This window comes from Panthera onca, chromosome D2 (assembly GCF_046562875.1).
Source record: "Panthera onca isolate mPanOnc1 chromosome D2, mPanOnc1 haplotype 2, whole genome shotgun sequence".
Classification (NCBI taxonomy): domain Eukaryota; kingdom Metazoa; phylum Chordata; class Mammalia; order Carnivora; family Felidae; genus Panthera; species Panthera onca.
The window spans coordinates 56,482,539-56,507,098 of NC_138349.1; the positions used below are offsets into that span (position 1 = coordinate 56,482,539).

The window sequence follows — 24,560 nt, forward strand, 5'->3', positions numbered from 1 at the left end:
GTACCAGGAACTGGGACTTCTGCATAGGAATTTGGGAGGCAGGGGGAGACATCACTCAGCCCAAAATACTGGGGAGTCAGAAGCCTCCAGAGGAAACGGCTTGGAGGGGCCATTGGACAGAAGGAAAAGGGGGAGTTCCCAAGGCCTCCTTTAGGAAGATGGGAGGTATGTTTGGGAAATGGACTAAAATAAAAACAGTACCACATGGGACATTACAGAGCAGAGGATATGGCGTGTCATTGGCAACTGGTCTGAGCAAGTGAGTGGTCCTCAGAGAGTCCGTCAAGGAGGAGCCGGGGCAAGTGACCCCAAAGCAGGGGGAGACAGGGGCTGGGTGGGGTGTCTCCCTCTGTTTCCCGCTTTGCCTCGGCCCACTGGCTTACTTTTCTTTTTGCTAATGGCACTGAGTGGATGAAGGACGAGAGAAGAAGGCATCCAGAACTATTTGGGGAGAGCAGGGCAGACACTGAAGCCTTGCAGTGGTCAGTTAGGCGCTTTGGTTTTAGTCTGGGATCAGGCAGATCTCCTCTGTTGGGCACACATCTGGTTCCCCCTGCATAGCCCACCACTGGGATAGCGGGGCCTGGGAGGGTCCTTCTCACCTGAGTCATTCACAGGGGGCAGCTCCCCGTTGCTGACGATCAAGAGTTCCTACCTGATACCAAGGCGGTGATCAGTTTGTGGCCTTTTACATCAGTTTTCGCCATCAGTCTTCAAGGATGTCTGTCCCCTGGGGTTTCCTGGCCGAGCTCCGTGGGGCCAAGGCCAAGACTGTGTGCACGCTGTGGGCAGTGGGTCAGCCCTCCCTAGCAGAGAATTAAAAGAATCCCAAGTATTATGGGCTTTAGCATTCCTTAGGCTAGAGTCCCAGAGATAGGATTACCAAGGCCAGTGTTTCCAGGCTGTTGGTCTATACTATGAGGTCATCAAGCCCTGATGTCACCCTGAGCCTGGGACCCGCCAGGTGAGGAGCCTTGTGGTCAGGCTGAACCAGGACCCACAAGATGAGAGGCTGGGCTGTTGGATGTTCAAAGCATAGACGCCCAGTTCTGGGGCGTGATGTTTTCTGTTTCCCTCTGGGTCCACTCTCCATGCTGATCCTACCCTCTCTCACCCTCTGGCTGTGGTCAGGTGGGGCCAGTGGGGAGCCCCCCAGGAGGTCAGGGGAAGAGAGAGAAGAAGCTCAGTGAATTTATTCCCCTGGCACCGTGAGGTCCATCTCGGGCTGGCTGTGCCCCTTGTCCCAAGGTCACTTCTCTTGAGCCAGTGTTTACGTGACTGTCCTCCCAGGTTTCCTCTGGCTGGTGACAGCTCCCTGCTTCTAACCCGGGGTTCCTGCACAACCCCTCGAGGTTTCCCTACCGCTTCCTATACCTTTGTAAACAGTTCATTGCAAATAAAGCCTCCTTGATTATCCTGAGTTGAGTGTTTCATCTGTTTCTGGTTGGGGCCCTGATGGATGCTCTTTGCCACTTATTAGCTCTGTCACCACAGGCAGGTTGTCTAACTATTCTTTGCCTCAGTTTCCCCCGTGGTATTGTAGACTCATACTAGTAAAGCCTTCACCTCGTAGGGATCCCGTGAAGATTGAATGAGTTAGTGCATGCACAGCCCTGGGAGCCGCTGCGTCCCCAGCATTATCCAACACAGTCTTTGTACACGGCCGTAGGTGTTCAAAACTACATACGGAATGGGCGAACGAATGACTTCTCACCGCACGGTCGGTCGGCAGAAGAGTGACCCCCCCACAGATGTCCACGTCCTAGTTCTTGCCACCTGTGATTATATTACCTCACACGGCAAAAGAGGCTTTGCAGATGTGAATAAGTTGAGATCCTTGACATGGATTAAGTGGGAGGTGGGTGGATGTCTTCATAGGGTCTTCATGAGAAGGCAGGAGGGCTAGAGAAGATGTGATGGTAGACACGGCCACTGGAGTGATGTGGCCACAAGCTTCTAGAAGCCGTTTCCGGCTTCGGTCAAGGCACGGACTCTCCCCCTAGAGCCTGCAGACGGTACATACCTCCCCGGCTTGGTTTTAGTCCTCTGAGACCATCTTGGCCTTCTGACCTCCAGCGCCGTAAGATGATACACTCGTGTTGTTTAAAGCCACCAAGTTGGGGGCAATTTGTTACAGCAGCAGTAGGAAACTGATACACAGCCGGAAGAGTTGGGAGGGAGGCTTCTGCCTCAGTGTCCCCACTTTGCTTGCTTACTCTGCTCTCCCACTTGACCTCACTGTGGAGCCAGGGCTGGTGTCCCAAAGGGGAAACCTTCTCCAAAGAGCCACCATGCCCGCCTTCCTCGGCTGCCCCGTTTCCCTCGGCGCCTCCAGCTTTTGGTCCCTCCTGTGGCACGCAGGCTAAAGGCGGGCAGGGCTCAAAACGACGCTCCGTGGGTCTTGTTCAGACCCCGAGCGGGAGCCACTACCCCCACCGCTGTGAAAGAGGAGGCTGAACAGTCCCGGTGGGGTGGAACCTGAGGCCTGCTTCCCTGTCCAGCGAAGCCCGGGCCTGGGACACTGGTGAGACGTGGCCGGCTCTCCTTAGAACATCCAGGCAAGTGTGTGCTGCTCCAAGGGTACTGCTGGCAGCAGAAGAGCTGTTTCTTGGCTCTATTAACTGCACGTCAAACCACCTTACCATCTATTGGTTTAAAACAACAGTGTGCTATTTCCTCCAGCTCTGTGGGTCGGCTGGTCTCTGCTGGCGGTTCTGCTGGGGTCCCTCATCCTCCAGGGCCTCGCTCCCTGGGGCCTCTAACCTGCTTGGACTTCTTCACAGTGGCTGGGCTCCCAAGAGGAAGTGGCTGGTGCCGAGCTTGATGCCTGAACTTGGACGTCTCCTGAACGTCATTTCTGCTGTATTCTATTCATCAGAGCGCTCGCAGGGCCAGCCCAGAATCCAGAGGTGGGAACGAGTCTCTGCCTTGTGACGGGAGTTGCCCCAAAGTCTCAGCCCAAAAGGCCTACAGCCCTCTGTGGATGGCTTCTGTGGTTTGTTAGCCAGACCTCTGATGGATGGCACTTCTGTCATTCTTTATGCGCTCAGCTATTTGTGGCCGCTCTTTGGCAGCCACTTTGCTAAGAGCTGTGAGGAACTACCAGACCCTGGCATTTCCAAGCTGTGTGACCTTAGGCAAATTATCGAACCACTTTGAGCTTTCATTTTCTCATCCTAAAAGGGACATAATAGTAATACATCGTGGAAAGTGTGTAAATCTCATAGGCTGTTAATTTGTTCACTTCATTTGTAAATCCTTATAAACCAAACTGTGTCCTTTTTCCTGGAAGGTGACAATAAATAAATAAAATAAGTTCCCTTTGGAGGGGTCTTAGAGGCACCCTGGAGAGCTATTCCTGCCACACAAGCAGGAGAACGTCTCTATCCTGCACCTCGCCAACCCCCGGAAGCCAGCAGACCCAGGACTCGTGTACGTACCTGGGGCCCTGGGACATCTGCAGCTCAGCATAGGCTCTGATGCCTCAGTCCCGCAGGGCCCCAGCAAACATGTCCCGCTCCCCGTGTGACAGGGGGCTTTGTCATTCCCCTTCATTTCCCTGTTCCGAGCCCTCCTTCGCTCCTGGCTCTGAGATTTAAGAGTTTCCATCCCTCCTCTGCCCTTCTTACCCACTTCTCGTACGTTTCTCTAGTTGGTATAAAACTCCAAGGCTTCATTTGAGGTTCCTGCTATTTGTTTTGAACGGGCAACGGATGCACACAGTATGGTATTCCAAGGCTCAGAGAGGGAAATAGCGAAACAGAAGTCTGCCTGTTCCTCCCATCCCCAGATATCCATTTCCTGTACCCAGAGGCACCTGCTCTTACCAGTTCTAGAGAGGCTCCGTGCCAGTGTGAACACGCCAGTGTGAACACACGTGTATTTAATGTCGGTAGCACTTACAGGATGAGGTCAGTAGTGTTATCAGCTCTTTGTTTCAGATGAGGAACCCTGAGGCAAGAAAGGGTTTAATTAAATAACTTGCCCGAGGCCACGCCACGAGGACAAAGGGTCAGATCTGCGGGTCCACATCCAGAGCTCCTCTGTGAAGCTCCTTTGTAGGGTGTGTGAACTGTTTTGCGATTTGTGTTTATCTCCTAGCAACGTATGTTAGAAAGTGGTCCATGTCAGTACAATGAGAGTCCCCTTATTCTTTTCACGAGGCAGATGGTTAGCACTTCGTCTTAGTTATTTCCAGACCTGGTTAGATGAGTTTTCTCATCCCTTCCTTCCTTCCATCCACGTAGATGTGGCTTTTGGAAACTTGGCTCTTGTCTCTTCGCCCCTCTGCCCACTGTGGACAGCAGCTGTCTGTGCTGAGCATGGACCAATTGAAGGTCACCTACTGCCTCACTCCAGGAGCTGACTGCCCTACGGGGGGGCCCTCATAGGCAGCAAGCTACATGATTGCTCACTGACGCAGGGTCACAGCCACGGTGCTGGCTGATCCTCAGTGGGCAGGTATTTTTGGAGCTGGCACCTTCCCTCCCTGCCCGGCTACGTAATTACTACAGGCCAGCCTCATCTGTCCTTTAATGGAACCAGCAGGCTTCCTCTGTCTGCTGGGGTCAGTCCTAGGCCTCTGAGTCACCCTTGGCAACTGTCCAAGATACGGATGATACGGAAGTAATAAGAAAAACTTGGGGAAGGAGAGGTCCATTAAACAGACACCGGAAACCACAATTTACTAAGGATAACAAATAAGGGAATGTCACGATGGGCTGTTCTCAGGCTGTGGACAGTCTTGGGAGCCGGATGGAATAAGGTCTTCTCCCAGGGCCCCTGTCCATTCTGGGAGCCCAGGTTGTTTGGCTCTGAACCCTGATGTAAGAGAGCAGAAAGAAGCATGTGGAGTCCCATTAACGCAGCCCCCTGGGACCAGAGGACCTCCGCCCTCTCTGTCCAAGAGAGAGGCTGGCGGGGCCTGGGCATTGTTGTGACACCGCCACGAAAAAGAGTATATCGTGGCCCCAGGGCTGACAAGCAAAGCCAGCTTGGCTGCAGGTACGATTTCTTTTTGAAGCTTAGCCTACCAGCCAATCAGGTGGCTGGGGCTCTCATCCACACTTCTGTTCTCCCTTTGAAGTGGAGATGGCAGAGAAAACCTCAAGTGCCAAGGGTAGGGTGACATAAAGTCCCGGGAGTTCAACAGGACTGGGACTTTAGGTGTGGTGGATTCGATCCCAAGAAACCTGTTTTCTTAGTCCTCCCATGGTGACGGGGGCCTGGAAGCTGTTCCACGGTTTGGTCTCCACTCAAAAGCTACCGAGTCTATTATGAACAGTATTGCACTCATAAATTTGACATAAATTCTCTAGGCCCAGGTGATTGCACTGGAGAATTCTATCAAACTTTTAAACAAGAATTAACATCAGTTTTACATAGTCTCTGCCAGAAAATAGAAGAGAGGGGCATGCTCTCCAACCCATGCTATGAAGCCAGCAGTGCCTTGATGCCAAATTTAGATAAAGATGGTACGAAAAGAAAACTATAGGCCAACGTGTCTCATGAGCTAAGACACAAAATTTTTTAGCAAACAATTAGTGATCAAATACAGCAACATACAAAAGAATTGTATGCCGTGACCAAGTGGGGTTTACTCATTTTTCCAGAGGTACAAGTTTGGCTCAACATTTGAAAACCCAGTCAGTGTTCCCCATCCTATCAAAAGCTAACAAAGGAGAATCCTGTGATTCTCTCTGTTGACAAAAAGGAAGCACTTGACCAACTAGGCAAACAAGAGAAGTACCTCAAGGTAAAGAACATCTGTAAACGTCCTATAGCTGACATCAGACTTACCGATGAAGCGTTTGTTTTCCCTGTAAGTTTGAGAACAAGGCAAGGATGTCTGCCCTCATCCTGAAAGTTTCAACTACTGCAGCAAGACGGGAAAAAGAAATAAAAGTATAGATTGGAAGCGAAGAAATAAAACCGCCCCTGTTTGCAGACGGCATGATTGCCACATAGAAAACTCCGCGAAATCTACAAAAACGAAACCCTCCTAGGACTCGTAAACGCGTTCGGCAAGTTCCCAGGGATACAAAGTCCACACAAAACGCGCACACGTTTTCCCAAAATGCTTTCCGTGGCTTCCTGTCTCACGAAGAGTCAACCCACTATCTTCCCGGGGTCTCAGACCCTGCCTAACCTGGTTGCAGCCTCACGTCTACCACTTTTCTCCCTGCACTCCGCACTCTGGGCACACTGACCCCTTTTCTGTTCCTCAGATGTGTCAAGTTCTTTCCTACCTCGGGGCCTTTGTACTTGTTATTCCTGATAGCTTTCCCCTGGACTCTTCACACACTAGTTCCTTCTCATTCTTCATTCTGGTCACAAATACCTTCCTAGCAATCTGAAATAATCTTCTTTCCTTATTTGTCTTTGTTCCTTACCCACCGCACCCCTTCCACCCTGCCCGGCCCCACCGTTGGTGTGTAAATTGTTAAGGGAAGGAACTAGTGTTCGCCATGACTTCCCCCACAATCACGCAGGAGCTGCCATATGGGAGGTGCTGAGTGAGAGAGTGAAGGCTGTTTTGGTATCACTGTGTCTCAGTGACTTTCCCGTAAGTCATGTGTCCCAGCTGCATCCACCTTCTTCGTGATTTTCCCTTTCTGTTTCTGCTTTAAAGTTCGCTTTCAATTTTGGTTCCCATAAAGGCTCCAGAATCCAAGAACTAAGCCCCATGGGTATTGTACCTCCCTCACAGAAATTCCATTTATTGCATGCTTTTGCTTGCCAAAGATTATCCTTTTTTCATGTTCAAGTGCTGGGCTGAGCGCCTAGGGGGTGCTTAATGACTCACACATCACACAGCACCTCTGCCATTCACAGCCCCCTCAGGGCATCCTCTCATCCCTGCTGTAAATGGGCAGGGAAGACCTCCTCATAGGGCTGTCCGGGGAGAGGGAGGGCCCACGGACACAGGAGGAGGTAGACTAGAACCAGCCCCTCCGGCTTCTGCCCCCTTCCCTCATTCAGCACGACATAAACAGGTTTGCTGAGTACCCTGAGAACAGATGTCGCAGAGATTCAGGATGCCACCCTGGAAAAGCTGGGTACGCGAATGGCCCACTTCCTTTGGGGGGTGTGGCTGGGGTTCAAACCCTGGTATTGGGAGTTGGGAGAGGAAAGTCAAATATCTGGGGGGAGAGGTTGGGGTTCGACCTTGGACAAGTCATTTCCTCTCTCTGCAAACTGGGGGTAATAGGTTATGATAAAATGAAAATGCTGCTTGGCTGTAAACCCTTAGAACAAGTACCCGGAACATACTAGCGTCCATAGGCGTTAACTACCATTATTCATTTTTGTTAGAAGCCCCATACCCAGGGAGCTACACTTCTGGTGTCCAGCAGAAGAGCTCTTCCCTAGAATCCCTCCCCCACGAGCCGAGCGCTTTAGCACGTGCCGAATGCAGCAGACCAGGGAGCCTCTGGGTTCCCTTTGAAGCTCCGTAATGGAGAGTCTCCCCTTCCCTGCCAAGGTTCAGTCCAGCCTCGTTGATGACCTTGCTGCAGTTAAGGACCTGAACGCCAAGGGCATGAGCCCTGCCCACCCAGCTGCTACTCCCTCTACAACTTTTGCTCTTCAGAAAAGTTTCTGAACTGTGAGAGAGGCCGCCTTTCAGACAGATCCAGCCCCTCCTCCTCGCAGCTGAGTCTTTTCTGGGAGCCTGTTGCTGAAGAGACAGACTTCAGAGAGCAGCCTTCCCTGGGGAACATGAAGCCGGGACTAGGGGGTGATTTTGTATCCACAAGTCTGAATCTTTAGAGCAGCGATCTCCAGAGGATGCACCAAGCAATGACTTGGAAAGCTGCCTAAGTTCTCTTGAAGGAAAAAGGCAGGTCTCAAAAGAGTACATAGTCTATGATTGCATTTGTGTTTTTTAATGTTTTATTTATTTTTGAGAGAGCATGAGCAGGGGAGGGGCAGAGAGAGAGGGAGACAGAATCCGAAGCAGGCTCCAGGCTCTGAGCTTGTCGGCACAGAGCCTGATGCAGGGATTGAACTTGTGAAATGATGACCTGAGCTATAGACAGACGTTTAACCGACTGAGCCACCCAGGCGCCCCTGCCTTTTTGTTTTTTTAAACAATGCTGGTCCATCCATTAGTCTACCCATCTGTCCATCCATCTGTTAGTACGTACGCAGAAAAATATGGAAGATTGAATTCCAAACGACTCTGGTACTCCCTAGGGGTGGAAACACGTACAATTTTCATTTTTCTGTGTTCCATATTTTTGTGATGTCTGTATTTCTACGGTGAGCATGCACTCACTGCCTTTGTAAGCAGAAAATACATTTAAAGGTAAACCAGCCGTACCGGTCAGGGTAGGCCAGTCTCGCATGAGGAACAAATAATCCCAAATCTCAGTGGCTAGAACAAGGATTGGAGTTACAGTTGGCATAGCGTCTGGTTTCTGTGAAAGCTATCAGCACCGCCCAGGGCTAGGCTCCCTGCCACCTTCAGTAACAATTGAGGACTGGGCCGTGACTTTCCTCCAGCGTGTAGCTCCACAGTAGCACATGCAGGGTCTGTGCACAGATGCCCCCTGTGTTCCGGGAGATTCGCAGATAAGGGAACGGGGAGATCCGATGACTGTCCCCTTTCCTCAGGGAATGGCAGGGTGGGGGGCATCCAGACACCAAGGTTGGGGCAAGGCTAGGTGGGGCCGCGGGGGAGCGGAATCTGAGGAAGATCAGCCCAGGGCTTCTCCACCACCAGGTGGGGGAAGCTTTTCATCGGACTGATGTCATTTTCACCACTGCTCAGTGCGTCCCACCGGGTCTCTTTCTTGCTATTCAGTAGCTTTTCTCTGCACCTCTTTATCTTGCTCCAGCTGTGAGTCAAGAGCTCTGCCTACCCCCTTCCCTTGCGTGCTGTTAGTGTGAACTTCGCCCAGAGGCTTTTGTGAGATCACAGCCACTCCTCTTAGGGCTGGGGGAGGAGCAGGACAGGAACCCCCTCTGCCCGAGGTGGAGCCCAGAACTGCTGAACAGTACTTCCAGGTCCAGTAGATGCAAAGACCTGCCCCTAATCAAACCTCTGCTCGCTCCAGTTCCCAGGCACCCTGGGCAGGCCGCCACGCTTGTATAACATGATTTATGTCCTTTCTCTTTCCTTCACCTTAGGAAAGGACAGAGTTAGTGTTTATTGAACACCCACCACATGCCAAGTGCTATACACATATCCCCTCCTTCAGTGTTCCTGGCAACACAGAGGTTAAGTTTTATCATCTCATTTTTTTCGAGATGAAGCAACTCAGAGAGGTTTGGTGATAGGCCCACCGTCACACAGCTAGTAAGTGGGGCAGGTAAAATCTGATACTGGATCTAGCTCCAAAAACATCATGGGCTGCCTCCAAAAGGGTAGGCAAAAGACTTTATAAGCAGTGTTGAATGGAGAGAATGATGGCTGAGATTGGAGAGGCTCAGACCGTGACAGATCCATGAAAGGCTCATTCGTCCAAGCTTTACAAAATGTCAAGTCCCTACATTTTGATGCCCCAGGTATCAGAAGGCCAAGACTGCTCCATCACCCAGCATGGTTAATTAAAAAGTACAAGCCCAACAAGGCATTCCTGCCTCCAGGAAGGTTTGCTCAAGAACCGCTCTGAACGGAGGGCTCTTCTTCCTAAGCTCTCTGACCCTCGTAACTTTCCATTTTGCCTCCATTTGGTTGTTCTGGAAAAGGGCAATACTCACTCCTGTCAGATTACACCTGACTGCTCACATTCATGCACACCGTGCTGCGGGGTTAGCCCTGTGCTAGGCTGGGAGCAGCGGGAAGCATTTGAGGAGTTTCTGGCCTAATCAGCCTACGGCAGTTCCTTTGTTTCTTGTCAAGTCTTTCCCGAGTGCCCTCTCTGTGTCAGGCCTTGTGCTGGGCACACAGGATACGAGGATGCACCTCAGGGGTCCTGGCCCTCGAGGGGTCTCTGGCCCGGCCTTGGGTCCTGGTTTGGTAACTCACTTGTCTTTTTCCTTGGAGTTCAACTTTAACGCTTCCGTGTCCTCTTTGGTGGACCATGCCGACACCGCCCGCCTGCCTGCCTGGGGTTCTTGCACCTCAGCCGGCTCTGCCTGCTTCCCCGTTTGCTGGGTTCCTCTGGCCCCTTCCTTCTCTCCCTGGCCCAGCAGTACCTGGTTACCCACCGCAGAGGAGCATTGCCTCTTCGGCCTGGGCTGTATCGATGAGACGTTGGAGCCGGGCCACACACATACCTACTTGCCATCCTCAGCATGATCTCCTCAAACCTGGACGTAAGCAGCAGGTACCCACCAGCCTACGAAGCAAACCTGTCTGAGGTGCAGGAAAGAAAGCCCCTCTGGTCATTCTGGATACCTCCGTTCAAGGATGTCGTGGCCCCTAAACTAGCCTCAGTAATGATGTCCACGTTGCTACCTTGAAAAGGGGTGAACGACGGCTGAGGGCTTCCTAGACTGGCTGTACCCCTCAGTTTTTGTGTTCGGGGCACTGGGCAGAGCCTTCCTGCAGCTCACCTTCCTAGACTAGATGGCCCGTCTCTACCGTCCCCGACTGACTGATGGCTGCGTATTCTCATGCTGAGCAGCAGAGACGGCCGGCAAGTGAGGCTTCTGCTAGTCAGGGATGCTCCCTCGGGGTTCCTGCAGTGGGAGCAGGCTGTGGGGGTGGGGTGCCAGGTGGGGCCGCTGAGAACCCCAGGGAGCACCCCACCCACGGGCCCTGACTGTGCAGGCTGCACAGGGAGGCAGGCTCCTGCAAGGCTCTCGGAAGCTGTCTGTAGCGGTGGATGCTTCGCACGGTACCCAGCCATCTTGGGGCTGTCGTTAGACCCACACCCCGCAGGGTTTGATAAAAGGCTTTTTTTAAACAGCAGTCCTGAACATGTCAAAGACTCAGGATTACAAAGCCAAGAAAGGGAAGATTCTCTTTCCCACCCACCGCAGCAGTTGTCCCAGTTGCCTCCCCCCCCCCCACCCCCCGCTGTGGGGTCTGGCCCTGGGGTATAAAGGGACAGGGCCAGCAGGTGGTGGGTCCCCTGACAGCTCGTGTGCTGTGCGGCTGTGATGCTGGGACTGTACTTGTCAGCTCCCCACTGGTCGGTGCTCCAGACACCTGCTCCCCAGAGGCCTCGGGACCCTGAGAGGCTGTCTGAAGCAGGAGAGGATGGTCTTGTGTTCACTATAGCTTCAGGCGAAGGGCGTTCTCTTCTCTTCCAAGCCCACGTTGGGGCAGTTAGGAATACGAGCTTAGCAGGCAACTCATTACTAATTGGATTACTGCATTCACCAGGTACCCGGCATGGTTTGCCTAGCTGTCTGCCTACCCGTCTGTCTCACATACTTACGTCACACTTGCTGTGTGCCTAGCACTGTTCAAAGCCTTTTTCGTGCCTTAACTCACTAAATTCACAGCAGCCCTGTAGCAGAGTCCGGTACTGTCCTCATCCTACAGACGAAGAGACTGAGGCAGAGGTAGATAAACAATTTGCCCAAGGTCACATAGTCTGGAAGGGGCGGAGTCCAACTCCGAACCCACAAACACCAGGCCCCAGAGCCTGGCTTTGTCACACCCCCGTGCCATATGGTCACTTAGCCACGGGAGGGGGCGGGGCTGTACCCCGGTCTCACCGGTGTGGCCCAGCCGGTGAGGTCTGCCGGAGGAATGCAGCAGCAAGGCAGGGTCCAGTGTCCAGGTGTGAGGAAGCTTTCCCAGAGTTGGCATTCCCTGCCACGGCAATGAAACAAACCTGGGGACAGTTGAGAACGTTGGCCACCTCCCCGTGCATAACACCGACTGGCACCTGCCAGTGAGCTCGGCAAATGGAGCAGTGCCCTCAAAACTGCCCTCTTCGTCGCCAGCAGCGGCCCCGTGGAGGCCAGACCGGCTCCCTGAGTGGCCCACTGCAGGCCCCACCCGCACTTGGACTGTGAGTGGGGGATATGGGGGTGCGCTGGCAGCCAGACTGCCCAGAGGGTAGCAGGCACGTTCTTAGAAAAGGGGGGCTTAGGGAAACACACCCAACAGGAACTGAACAGCCAGGAAAACTGGGCCAGTTCTCGTCTGAGAACAAATGTCCGTTGCAGGCAGGTGGCTTCGGAGACACTTCATGAGGCAGCCACCCCCCTGCTTGGGATGCTCTGCCCACACACCCCTCCGCCGGTGTAAGTGCGCCTGGGGCCCAGATCCCTCATTTGGCAACAGCCTCCAGGGAGAAGTGAATAACACTGTTCTTCTGGAAAGTAATAAGTTTTCTTTCCCATTTTTATGTAATAACAAAGAACAACTCAGTTTGAGAAAAAACAATGTATAAGTGGAACGGAAGTTTGGCAGAATCGGGAGGCTGATACTCAGAATCGTTTATTTATTCATTCGTGCACTGGTCAGATACTGAGTACTCAGCATGTACCGGGCGCCGTGCTGTGGACACTTCTCTACGGCAGAGCAAAGCCCCGCTGTCGTGCGGCTCCCATTCTTGTGGACAGGTGGCCAGTGTACAAATAGGTCAGCAGAGTTAGGTGATGATGGTTGCTGTGGAGGTAAACACTGCAGGGGAGAGCACCCTGCTTTAGACAGGGTGACATTTGAGCAAGGACACACATGAAATGGTGCATAAGCACTGCGAATATACTGGTCAAGAACATTCTGGAAAGAGAAGACTACAAGTGCAAAGCAGCATGCTCGACGTGGCCGGCAGAGGCAAGCCCGGGAAGCACTGGACTGGACGCTTTCCCGCCTCTCTTCCAACACAGTGGCCTTATAACTGTGATCTGAATAGGGACATTTTCTGTGGTTATCTAACAGCCTGGCCGCTAGGGGGGTGCGGAGTTTGTGGGGGGCAAGCAGTGGTTCTCTGGAGGTGGGAAAATGAGAGGCAGGCCAGCCAGGCCCCCTGCGTTATCTGTTTGCTCCCTGGGTGAGGGGTGGGAAGAGTCATTGTGCATCAAGTATTTTCTGAGCGACCACAGGGTGCCCCTCAGAGGGCTGGACGTAGGGAACAAAGATGAACCAGATACAGTTCTTGCCGGCCTGAGGCCCAGCGTGGCAGAGCAGGGGCCTGCGGGTGGCGTGGGTGCAGAGAGCCCATGGGCCGGGGCTCTGCTCTCACTGCCAAACCTTGGGAGGAGGCGTTGGCACCTGAGGGCAGCTCATCCCCCACAGCTCAGGGCTCTATCCTGGAGAGTCAGAGGGAGGAGTGTGGAGCACGGAGGGAGGAGCAGGGCCAGCCTGGTGGGGCCCAGTGCAAAATGAAAACGCAAGATCCTCTTTCAGAAAGCAGTGCCATTAAAGGAACCATTAAAGGAACATAAGCTTTTTCTTTTTTCCGAGGTCTCTCTCAGGGTGTCGTGGTACTTCTTATTTGCTATTTAATGTCCTTCTAATTAAAGAGCAATCAAAACTTTAAATTATTAGCGTGGATTTTAACCATCTTTTTATTTATGTTCATTTATTTTTGAGAGAGAGAGAGACAGAGCACGAACTGGGCAGGGCCAGAGAGAGACGGAGGCACAGAATCCGAAGCAGGCTGCAGGCTCTGAGCTGTCAGCGCAGAGCCCGACGCAGGGCTTGAACTCCCCAGCCATGAGATCATGACCTGAGCCAAAGTCGGTCGCTTAACCAACTGAGCCACGCAGGCGCCCCTTATCATCCATCTTTATGCAGTACAAGGCCAGTTTTAGATGTGCGTATCAGAGCATTTAACTTGTGTGTAGTAAGATTACACAATTCATATTTTGTGACTCGTTTCTAGAGGGGGCCTTTTGTGGGCCAGGAGGACGAATTCAAGCCAGACTCAGGAAGGTTGTCAGGAGGAAGGCAGGAAGTGCAGCCTCTCGTCAGCGTCTAGGGTGTCCCTGCCCCCATGATGCAGGGCACGTGCACATGAACCTTCAGGCCTGACAGCCCCCACAGCACGCTGGACCTCCACGCTTTGTCCTGGCCGGGGACAGGATGTGGGGAGCTGCAGCCAGGCAGCTGAAGGATCTTTAAACCTCAGCCTCGGGATGTGTTCGAACCTGGGTCGGGGTGGGTGAGAGGCTCCCTCCTGCCTAGACTCATCCTCCAGCTGCCACCCACTGGACATACTTTGGTGATGCCAGCCAGGGGGCAGGGAGTGTGGGGGACAGCTGGCACCGTGCTCCAGCCGAGATGCCGTGGGCACACGTGCCCGGCTGATGTTCCTTGTGCCCAGGCCCCTGCCGGGGACAGGGAGCTCACACAGTTGCAGAGCAGGGGTGAAGAGGGGAAGACCAGCCTGCCTTGGGGCACCGGAGGCAGAAGAGCAGGCTGCTGAGAGGACCAGGCATGACCTGACACCCCATGACTCTGGCTCTTTGTAAGACACAGATTCCAGGATAAATTTATTAGGACTTTGAAGGTAGTTCGATCTCCGGTGTGGGACCCTCCTGAACCTAGGACCCCATGTGATTGCACTGGTCACAGACCCACAAAGCTGGCCCTGGGAAGAAGAGCTGAGGTCATTCCTCAGGTCACTTGGCATTTCTGGGCATCGGTTTCCTCTAGGTGAGACAAGATGACAGGGTTCACCTGAGTCACGTAGCAAAGGAGGGGCTCACTCAAGGTCACGTGTGGACAGGGGCTGGGAAAGCCCCGGAAACCAAGGCCTCCGCTGGCCCAGCCTCTTTATCTCGGGCTCACGGCAGTTCTGCCTCTCGGTCTCCCCCACACTCCAGCCGCCAGCCGGCTTCCGCTGCTCCCTTAGGTCCTTCCCTAATGTTAATTGAGCACCTACATGTGCCAGCCATGTGCTGGCGTATGCCTGGTCTTCACACAGCCCTGTGCTGTGATGGTAATAGCAGGGCATGTGAATGCGAACTTTGTGCCGGCCACCATGCCAGGTGCTTTACCCACGCTCCCGGATTCAAGCCTCCAACAACCCTGTGAGGCACTTACTATTATTAGTCCCTTCCTGTAGATGAACAAACTGAGACCTAATGTGGTTAGATAACTGAGTGAACAACTCTCAGGCAAGGTTTGAACCAGGCCGTGGGGACCCCCGATCCCCCCCACTCTTAAGCCCTGCGTTATGCTACCTCCCCGTTGACGCTTGGTTTCTGCCCCTCATGCCTGTCCTTGCCCAGGGCCCCCCAGGACCTCCCAAGGCTTCTCTCTGTAGAACACATTTCAGCTTCGGCTTCTACCATGGCCAGCCCTGCCTTAACCAGATCCCCAAGGGAGGGACTCCCATAGGCCCAGCTCACCTTCTTCCCGGGTTCCTGCATGGGTCACTGGCTGGCTCTCGGAGCAGCCGCTGTCGGGTGGGAACCCACGCTCATCTGGCCAGTTGGGGCTGAATAGGGGAGTGGGGTCACGTGACATAGAAAGACCTTGGCTGCCCCTGGCTGCTCCTTGAGCAGGGAGGGTGGTAGAAAGTGGCGTCCCTCAGCTGGGCTGTGGGTGTGGGTGTGTCCAGGGACCTATCCTCTCAACGCCCAGAGTTGAGGCCTTGTCTGAGGAAGCGAGGAGCCAGCCCGTCCTGACCCTTTGTCTAAGCCACGCTTTGGTTGGGAGAGCCTTCCATTCTGGATCCCAAAGCGGGGAGCCCAGCTGGCATGGTGGGGCGGGCCCTCCTCCTGTGCACACATGCGGCAAGCCCCTTGAGGGGTCTGCCTCCATGGCTGGGGTTGCCTCTCTGCCTTCCTGGCCCAGGTGCCGCTGTCCCTGTCATCTGCCCCCATTCACCCGTCCTTCTCTTCCTTCCTCACACGGCAGAGCTCCGCCTGGAAGGGAACTTCCTGCACCGGCTCCCCAACGAGGTCAGTACCCTGCAGCACCTCAAGGCCATCGACCTCTCCCGGAACCAGTTCCGTGACTTCCCCGAGCAGCTCACTACCCTGCCAGCTCTAGAGACCATCAACCTGGAGGAGAACGACATCGTGGGTGAGCGGCCCCGGCCGTGTGGGCCCCGCGCCTCCCACTGTCTGCAGTTCCTCCCTCTGCCCTCCCTTTCCGCAGGGGCTCACGGGGTCACAGGGCACAGACATGGGGCTCCGGGGTCAGACTTGCACAGACATAAAGGCCAGGGTGAGCCTTCCAGTCTGAGACACCTGAGCACGGGGCACTGAGCCCGGGAAGGGAACCATTTTGAGGCCCTGCCACCTGCTGGGGCTGGGTTGCACACCTGGCAGGTAGAAGGCCTGGGCTTCCTCACAGCCTTCCCTGAACCAGCGGGCCACCCCGGTCTACGAGCTCTCTCTTGCATCTCCGTCTGCTGGTCTGGGCTGCCTCCCAGACCCTCCGGCTTGAACCTTATATACATCTCCTTCCACCTAAGTTCCCCATCTCCCTCCCTGGACTCCACAGTGAGCTCTTCACTGGTAGTGAGCAGGGGCCGCCAGGCAAATGTGTTCAGAGCAGGGCCTCTGTGCCTAACGTTGCACGCCTACACTCCCCCCAGGGAACCCGAGGGTCTCCGCCCTGGGTTCAGAGTGCCTTCTGCACACGGCAGGCCCAGCGGGTGGTCCTTTCCTCCTTGTGGGCAGTTCCCCCGGGCATCCTCTCCAGCTGCTCACCAGGGCCCCTCTGCCCTCCTCCTCGGCTCCCTCGTCTGGCTGCCTTGGCTCCCTCAGAAGCCCCTCTTCAGCCCTGTTTCTCGGGCCCTCTCACGTCACATCTGATGTTGGCAGTGTCAGTAATAACCCCCTCTGGTTCTGCTTTTACTTCTGTAATTGCTTTCACAGCCATTATGCCATTTGACTAAAAGCAAGAGCTTTCTAGTGGTTTGGAGCTGGATGGAGAGCGCCTGCCTCCCGCACGTGCTGAGTATCCCCTCTGTCGGGGATGCTGCCTGCAGGACCCTGGCCGGGGCGGGGGGTCAGGACCAGGTAACCTCTGAGGTTTGGAATCCATTCTTTTACAGATGAGTAAATTGAGGCTCAGAGAAGTTATGAGAGCCCATCAGGTTGCACAGTGAGACTCCAGAAGTGCCAGGTCGAGTATACAAGACTTGGCTCCGTGTCTAGGATGGGGTTCCTTGTCTGGTCCCTGGGAAGGCCCTGGGGATGCGCTCTGGTTTGGACTTTTCCCTCCCAAGACCAGGATCCCTGAGTGCCTTTGGCCCCGAGGTGGCTCCCCAGTCCCTTAAGCCCTTGTGCTGTCTTTAGGTGGAAGGAACGTGCCCAGAGGTGCTCTCCCTCCTGCGCTGGTGTGACTGACTGTGGTCTCGCCCTAAGCCCTTCCTTCTCAGCAGGCCCTCCTCACTGGGCCTTTCCTCCCCTGCCTCCTGTTCTTCAAGGCCATTCCTAATGCCTCTGTTTCCTTCTGCTACTTACTGAACGGAGCGGTTACCAAAGAGGGGCTCCTACGAGCTGATGCGGAGACCAGAACTGGGTTCATAGCTGCAGGCAGGCAGGCCAGGACAGGCCCTGGCCATTGGCTTCCCCCCTTCCTGACCGCAGCCTTGGAAGACTCCCATCACCTCTCTGTGCCTCAGCTTCTTCCCAGCTTTTAAACGGAGGTTCTCCCTCCACCCCCACTCCAGAAGGTAGCTTTGCCCTCAGCAGGGGAGCAGGGTGTGGGGGCCTCTGTCTGGCTGTAGTACGAAGTGAGCAGTCCAGGGTGGTACAGATCTCCCACTCCTTCCCCTCCCACCAGGCCACCCAGATCCCTCAGCAGCGACCGTTCCCGAAACAAAGATCGGCTGTTTTGACTCATTCTCCTGTATAGATATCTCTTCCTGTTTGTAAAGTGACAGTAATAACTACATGTGGGAGCTCCTTACAGTTTTCCAAGAATGCTCATGCACAGGCTCAAGGCCTATTTGATAGATGTAGAAACGCAGGTCTAAGAGATTTCCCCTAGCCTTCATGGCCAGGGGTATGTGGTATATCTGGCCAAGGGAAAGAGACATCAACCCCTGGGCTGTTTCCCAGCCAGTTCCACCTGTACAGAGCATCCTGCTGCCCAGCCTGGGTCCAGGCCCGGGGAATATGGACATGCTGGGGACTGCCCCTGTTCGGCAGAGGCCCCTGCTTTCCCCCAAGTGCGCAACAGCTCCCAGAGGTGCTCGACTGGGCCACGGCCTGCTCCACTGCGGGAGGCCTCGGGGGTTCTCCCACATGCCCCCCAGATGGAGAGAAGGGGCACATGGAGGCAACTGCTGTTCCCTTGCTGGAGTCTCCTCGCTTCCTTTTTCTCTCTCTGATCTATCCTAGTTACTTAGATTGCTTCTAACTCCCCAAAACAGCGGGAGGGCCAGGCCACAGTCTTCAGAGCCCGGCGGGATGGAGGAGGGCTTTAATCAGTGAGGAAGGTGAGGGCTACACAGTCCTTCATTACGGAAATACCTTTGCACTTTTTGCCAGCTGTAGCTCGTCTGCAGGATCTCATTGGGATAATTGTAGTAGGAGCTTAGGATGCCTTAAGGGTGACATATTTTTCCCCTTCAGGGCCCACAGAGGGTGTTAGAAACTGTTTTTCCCTGAGAAATAGATTTGAGATGCGTGAGTTGCCTTTAGGCTTTAGTTCAGCAAGCAGAGAGTAGGCAGCTCTGAAGCAAGCCCCCAGTGCAGCACAAGGAGACTCGGTGTGAAGGGGCTGCCCCTGAGGATACCTCCAGCCTGGCCCTTGGAAGCCCTGGAGGCTTGCGGCACCCTGGGAGGGGTCGAGGTCGACTCCTTTCATCTCCTGCTTTCTGGATAACGCCGCTGCCCGATATTCCTCCACTCTGGGCCAGAACCTGGGGGAGAGGAGAGAGGGTTGCAGTTCGCAGAGGGGGAAGGGATGGGCTAGGAAGGACAGGGACACTCGTGTCTGCTTTCTGATGCCAGCTGCCAGCAGGTCACGGTGCTGCTCCTTGGTGCCCAGCCGGAGCTGAGTGCGCTCAGGTCGTGTATCTGGGTAGCATTGGTGGCCCCGTTGCCGCCCCCTGTACTGAGAGTCGTCTGGTCTGTGTGTATGATGTCTCCATACCCTCCTCTCGGAGCTGCTCTGCTCCCCATCCCCACCCAGCATCGAGCAACGTGTCTGCCATTCAGCAGGTGCTCGGGTGGTTGAGAGCACTGAACTAGGCAGGAATTCCTAAGCCCCAAAGGCCCTCTGGAATTCCCGAGGCACGGCAGGGCAGATTGTTTCGAGTTGCCGGCTGTGACCCACTAACGAGCCCTGAAGCCAGATCAGATCCGAAGGTTGAGGCCAGAGCGTGATGGGCTGCGTCACCTGTAGCATGGTAATGCTGCTTTGTGACTTCTAGTTCAGTTTCACGTACACACACAGACACGTGTACTGGGTTGTGATGTAAAAATGTATTTCTCACCGTGGGTCGTGATGAGGAAATGCCGGAAGCCACTCCCTTGAGTTGTCCTGCAGAGATCTGGGCTCTGTCCTCAGCCAGCCTAGCTACTTGTCCCCCGCAGCTCACACCGCCAGCCACACAATACAGCCCTCCCTTCGCTCTTCTCCACCCATGTCTCTGTCCATCACGGTCACCACCGTCTGCATCCTCCTGCTCACTAGTGGGGCTGGAGTGAGGACAGGCAGGGAGGCTTGGCTGAGGAGACGAGCTCACCACCCAAGTACAGAGTCAGGTAGATGATGGGTTCAGGGCCACCTGTTTATCCCCACCCATCCCCCCTCACCACCCTACTGGCCTGCACTCTCAGTCTGAAAGTCCCTCCTCATGTCTTATCATTTTCTCTGCCTGCCCACCCCCCCACCCCGGGGCTGCAGGTCTGGGCCAGGTTCAGGTGAACGTGAAGTCATGCAGATCAAGAGGCCTCGACCCTCCCCGCTGGCCGCCAGGCACACGCACAGTAGCAGATGCCCCCGTCCAATGGGTGGCTGCCTGGGTCCTGGAGACAAGCCTACCAGGACATAGTTGTTTTCTCTAGGTGCTCCCGAGAGGAAGAAGAGGATTTGTAGCTCAGAGTATTTATTCAGACAGCAGCGAGTTAACAGGTTTCTGGGATACGGGATGGCCCCTCTATTTTCCAAACCAGAAAGTGGCGGATGGGCGCTTCTAAGTTTTTATAGACAAGACTCCCTGGGGCAAAGTGGTCTCTGGAGAAGAAATAAGAGCTGCCACGATGAATGAGGTGCAGGCCCTGACCTCAGGCCGCTTACAGGCCGTGAGGGAGGTGTGAGTGCAGGCAGGTGGTAAACCACCACATCAGAGAGAAGTCACGGTCAGGATGCCGAGCGTGCCAGGGGGAGGATCCGGGCAGAGGGTGGCAGGCCACGTGTCCTTGGAAGGTGGGGCTCCCAGGAGAGGCCGGGGAGGGTTTCAGAGGAGGTGGAGACGCTTAGTCACCGTGGGCGGTGACATGAGGATGGGACGGTTCACTCCTCCTGTGAAAACCCGGGAACCAGCTCCCTCACCCTGGCTGCTGCCACCCGTGACTCGAAGGTGGAGGCAGGAACCACATAAAGGCCACAGGAGAACCTGCTCCCGCACAGCAGTTGGTCGTACTCCTGGAACATGTGGGGGTGCGGACAAAATCAAGTAGTTAGGAGACTTCAATTTGCTAAGCAGGGGGCTTTTTCAGTTAAGCTGGAATCAATTTTCCATAACCCTCAGTTCACTGGGGTTTTTCCCAGCGTTCCAGAGAGAGCCAGAGATCAGAGGAAGACAAGCTCCTGCTAAGAATTTAACAGGGCAGTAGCACTATGGAGGCAAAAGCCAAGTGTCTGTATCACGCAGAGCAGCTTTGGGCTTCCTCTGCTTCATCCTCCCCTCGGGCCGTTTCACTTCTTACCATCGAAGCCAGTAGTTCTCAGAGTGGGGTCTCTGGGCAGCACCCAAGAACCTGTTAGAAATGCACAGCCTCCAGCCCCAGACCTCCTCAATCAGAAATGGGGAGAGGAGGGGGCAATTTGTGTTCACCGGCCCCCACCCACAGGCGATAGGGATGTGTGCTGAAGTTCGAGAACCCCTGCTCAAGGCTCCGGCTTCGCAAAGTGTCGTCTACTGACCCGCAGTGGGGGCATCACCTGGGAGCTCGTTAGAAGCGCAGACCCTCGGGCTCCACCTCGCTCCTCCGGGGTCAGAATCTGCACCTGAGCAAGGTCCCCAAGTGGTTTCTGTGCACAACACAGGCTCGTCCAGGGCCGTTCCCTAAAGCCCCAGGTGCCATCTCAGGGCCGCTGTCTGTGCTGTTGGGCCCCCCAGTCCCCCCAAGCACGATTGGCTCTCCAAGCCTCACAGAATCCCACAGGGCGCACGCCACAGACCCCACATCCGAACCCCCCTGGAGTGTTGGCGAAAGAGGAAGACTCCCAGGTCTGCTGTCAGACCTACTGAATCACAGTTTCTGTGGACGGGCCCGGGGTCTCCATTTCTAACAAGTGACCTAGGCCGGGGCAGCGGCGTGTTCATTGAGAATCTGTGCCCCTGCCCCCCACCTCTGGACTTCAGTCTCTTGTTGTAGTTTATCCGGGCCATGCGCCAGCCCTCAGACGTAAGGTTTCCACAAGTACAGGACGCTCGTCCTGCAGTACAAGGATGGGAGTGGGGGCGCCGTGGGGATTCGGAGGGAGCACGCCTGGCCTAAGGGGTCACCAGCACCCCTGCTGTGGCCCGGTGTGTCACAGGGGGCCTGGGCCCTGTATCCTAGCGTCCTCCCCCTTCTCTGACAGGCAGGGGCAGACAGATCCTTCCAGAGAGCCACAGCTGCACTCTGGCCTTCATCAAGAGAAGTCCTCCAGAACGCAGCCTCTGCTGTCCTCCTAGGCTGGGGGCACAGATGCCCGCCAAGACCTCAGGATCGCCCTCCCTTGATGTTCACACAGCTGTTCCAGCCTCACCCTGTTGCACAGAATAAACTGGTCAATGTCACAGGGGCAGAGGGAACACAACTTTGTTTCACTTGGGGGGCTCTAGCAGGCTGCCCAGCTGTGAGAGGTTCTGCAGGCTCCGGTTGCTGTGTGGGGGTGGGGTGGAAGCGCTGAGGGAGTGGTGGGCGTGGAGGTGGGCAGAGGAGGACTTCCTGGAGGAGGGGACCCAGTGGGACTGGTCCTTCTCTACCGCACAGCCCCCTGTCCCTCTAGTGGGAAGAGAGGGAAGTCTCACTAGTTCTTCCCCTAGAACCCAGAAAAAAAAAATTTTTTTTTTAAGTGTATTTATTTATTTTGGGAGAGAGAGAGTGAGCAGGGGAGGGACAGAGAGAGGGAGACAGAAAATCCCAAGCAGTCTCCGTGCTATCAGCACAGAGCCTGACACTTGACCTGAACTAAAACCAAGAGTCTGACACTCAACCGACTGAGCCACCCAGGCGCCCCCAGAAAATGTTTTTATTTTTTTTATTTTTTAACATTTATTTAGTTTTGAGAGAGAAAAAGAGAGCGCACGAGCCGGGGAGGGATAGAGAGAGGGGGAGACACAGAAACTGAAGCAGGCTCCAGGCTCTGAGCTGTCAACACAGAACCCAACGCGGGGCTTGAACCCACAAACCATGAGATCATGACCAGAGCCAAAGTCGGACACTTAACCAACTGAGCCACCCAGGCGCCCCTGCCCCGCGCCCCCTGAAAATGTTCTTTAAGCAGAGAAAACCCTGGAAGAGCAGAAGTGGAAATAATACTCTATTTCATCTAAAGAGACAAAAGTAGACAAACTTCTCATAATCTCATAGCTAGCACGCCTAGCACAGCTCCTCTGTAATTTACCTCGTTTAATTTGCTCAAGCCTGTCTTCTGGAAAGGAGGTGTTATCACCACTTGACAGCTGAGAAGAGAGGCTCACAGAGGGGACGCAGCCTGCACAAGGACGTGGTGGAGATGGGATTTTAAGCCAGGTGTTTGGTCATCCCCGCCCATGTGTCTTTGGTGTTCCAGAGCCTGTCCGGTCTTCATTTGATGGGAGAGGAGGGAGTGGGTCGCTGTGTGCAGAAACAGGTGCCGGATGCCACGTGGCTGGTAGGCACCCGTAAACAAGTTGGCAGGTGGCAGAGGGATGGCTGTCCCCCACTGGCCTCACTCAGCCCTGGAAAGAGGGCCGGAGCTGTAGAGAAAGCTCACCCTGGGAGAGGGCCCACCGCAAGGCCTCATTAGCTGGTGGTTTGCAAGAGGCTGGTTAGCAAACGTACTTCCTGTAGACGTGAAGGGCCTGTCAGCCCCTGAGACAGGTCAAAGCTGAGAAGTTGGCCTCCCGGCCTCCTCCTCCATGAAGCTGCCAGGCTCTGTTGAGGGCGGGGGCTGGTCTAATCTGAATAGGGATGAGCAACACGCTGCTCTGTCAGCGGGCTGTGCCCAGAGCTGCAAAAGTAACTCGTGAAATCAGCAGGTTGTATCTTGTGAGCGCCTCCATTTTCCACCTGGTACCACTTGGGGTTTAGCCAGGCCACGGTCCTGGTTGATCGGAACTGCCAGGCCAGGGAGAGACTGTGCCAAGGCCTCAAGGGCTTTGAGAGGTCAGGCGTGCCGCCCACCCTGCAGGCCCACCGGCGCTCAATACGATGAGGAGGCGGCAAGTGGGGAATCTCGGCCAAAGCAAATGCGTCTGGACACCAGGCCCTGCCTGCCGGCAGACCGGGCAGTGGCATAAGTGGGGGGCTTGGCTCTTAGCTTTCCAGGGCAGGTGCTTGATCTGTCAGTGCCGGCTGCCCTCCGAACTTCCCCTGGGCCCAAGACGCAGCTTGAACCACAAGCAGGGAAGGCTTCTTAGAGTTTCCCCAGGCCTGCCTGCCTGTCTTCGCTCCGGAGAGAAGGGTGATATCACCCCATGGTGATAACAAAAGCAGAAGTCAGGGCAGACTCCTCTTCACCTCCTTCTGCCCCTCTCCTGGTAGGCTGGGGCCCCCTCCAAGGTAAAGAGCCTCTGAATTGGACTCCACTCAACCCTGACCGTGCTCCCGTCGTCCCTCCTCTCCTTTGGCCTCTCAGAGTTTCATAGCAGAAAAGGCACAGGTCCAAAGCCCCACTTACATCGTTGGCATGAACACGTCCCCTCCCCTCTGCACGTCTCTGTTTCATCCCTGCTGCACAGTGGGGAGGATGGTTCCACCCTTTGGAGCTGGTGTCAGGGTCCACTGTGGTCACTTCCCACCAGCTGCTTGTCCTGCCATTCAGCCAGCCTGGAGTCCTGACTGCGTGCTGCCTGCTCAGCCTCCTCCCCTACTCCTTGCCCTCCAGCCTGCTGGGCCTCCTGCACTTACCCAGGGACCAGGACAGAGGAGGCAGGGGACATTGCTAAAAGGTTGGATAGAGGCTAATTAGTGGGCCACAGCATCCAGGGCAGGGCTCAGCTGGCCAAGAAAGGTTTGCCAAATTCTCAGAGGATTCTGAGAATTGCAGCACTTACCCAGGTCCCCAGGAACCCACCTCGCCTACCCTACCAGACACACACACACCCTGAAGCAGGCTGCTGTGCCATTTCTGGTCCCACTCTTGCTTCCGGGCAGGAAGGTAGTAGCTGGGAAGAGGGAATGACCGCTGTGTGCAGGCTTTAAGGCTGGCAGGTCTGGGAGGACCCTTTTCTCCTGAGCTTGGATCTAGGGCTCCAAACCTGTCTGGGGGAAAATGTAGCCAGTCCCCTCCCTGGGCACTGGGTTCAGACTTCTCTTGAGCACAGCTAGCTGAGAGCAGTCGGAGCCTTACCCTGTCCCCTCCCCTCCAAGCACTG

At 55.0% G+C, this 24,560-nt stretch overlaps 1 protein-coding gene across 2 annotated transcripts in view; it reads left to right on the plus strand.

Annotated features, from left to right (window-relative positions):
• The window catches only part of LRRC20 (leucine rich repeat containing 20), an 86,963-nt gene that overhangs the window by 45,224 nt on the left and 17,179 nt on the right, over positions 1-24,560 (plus strand). For both annotated transcript variants that reach the window (XM_060642529.2, XM_078434331.1), the window contains one exon: positions 15,719-15,886. In XM_060642529.2, coding sequence (XP_060498512.2) covers positions 15,719-15,886 — 168 coding nt within the window. The remainder of the gene's footprint in view (positions 1-15,718; positions 15,887-24,560) is intronic.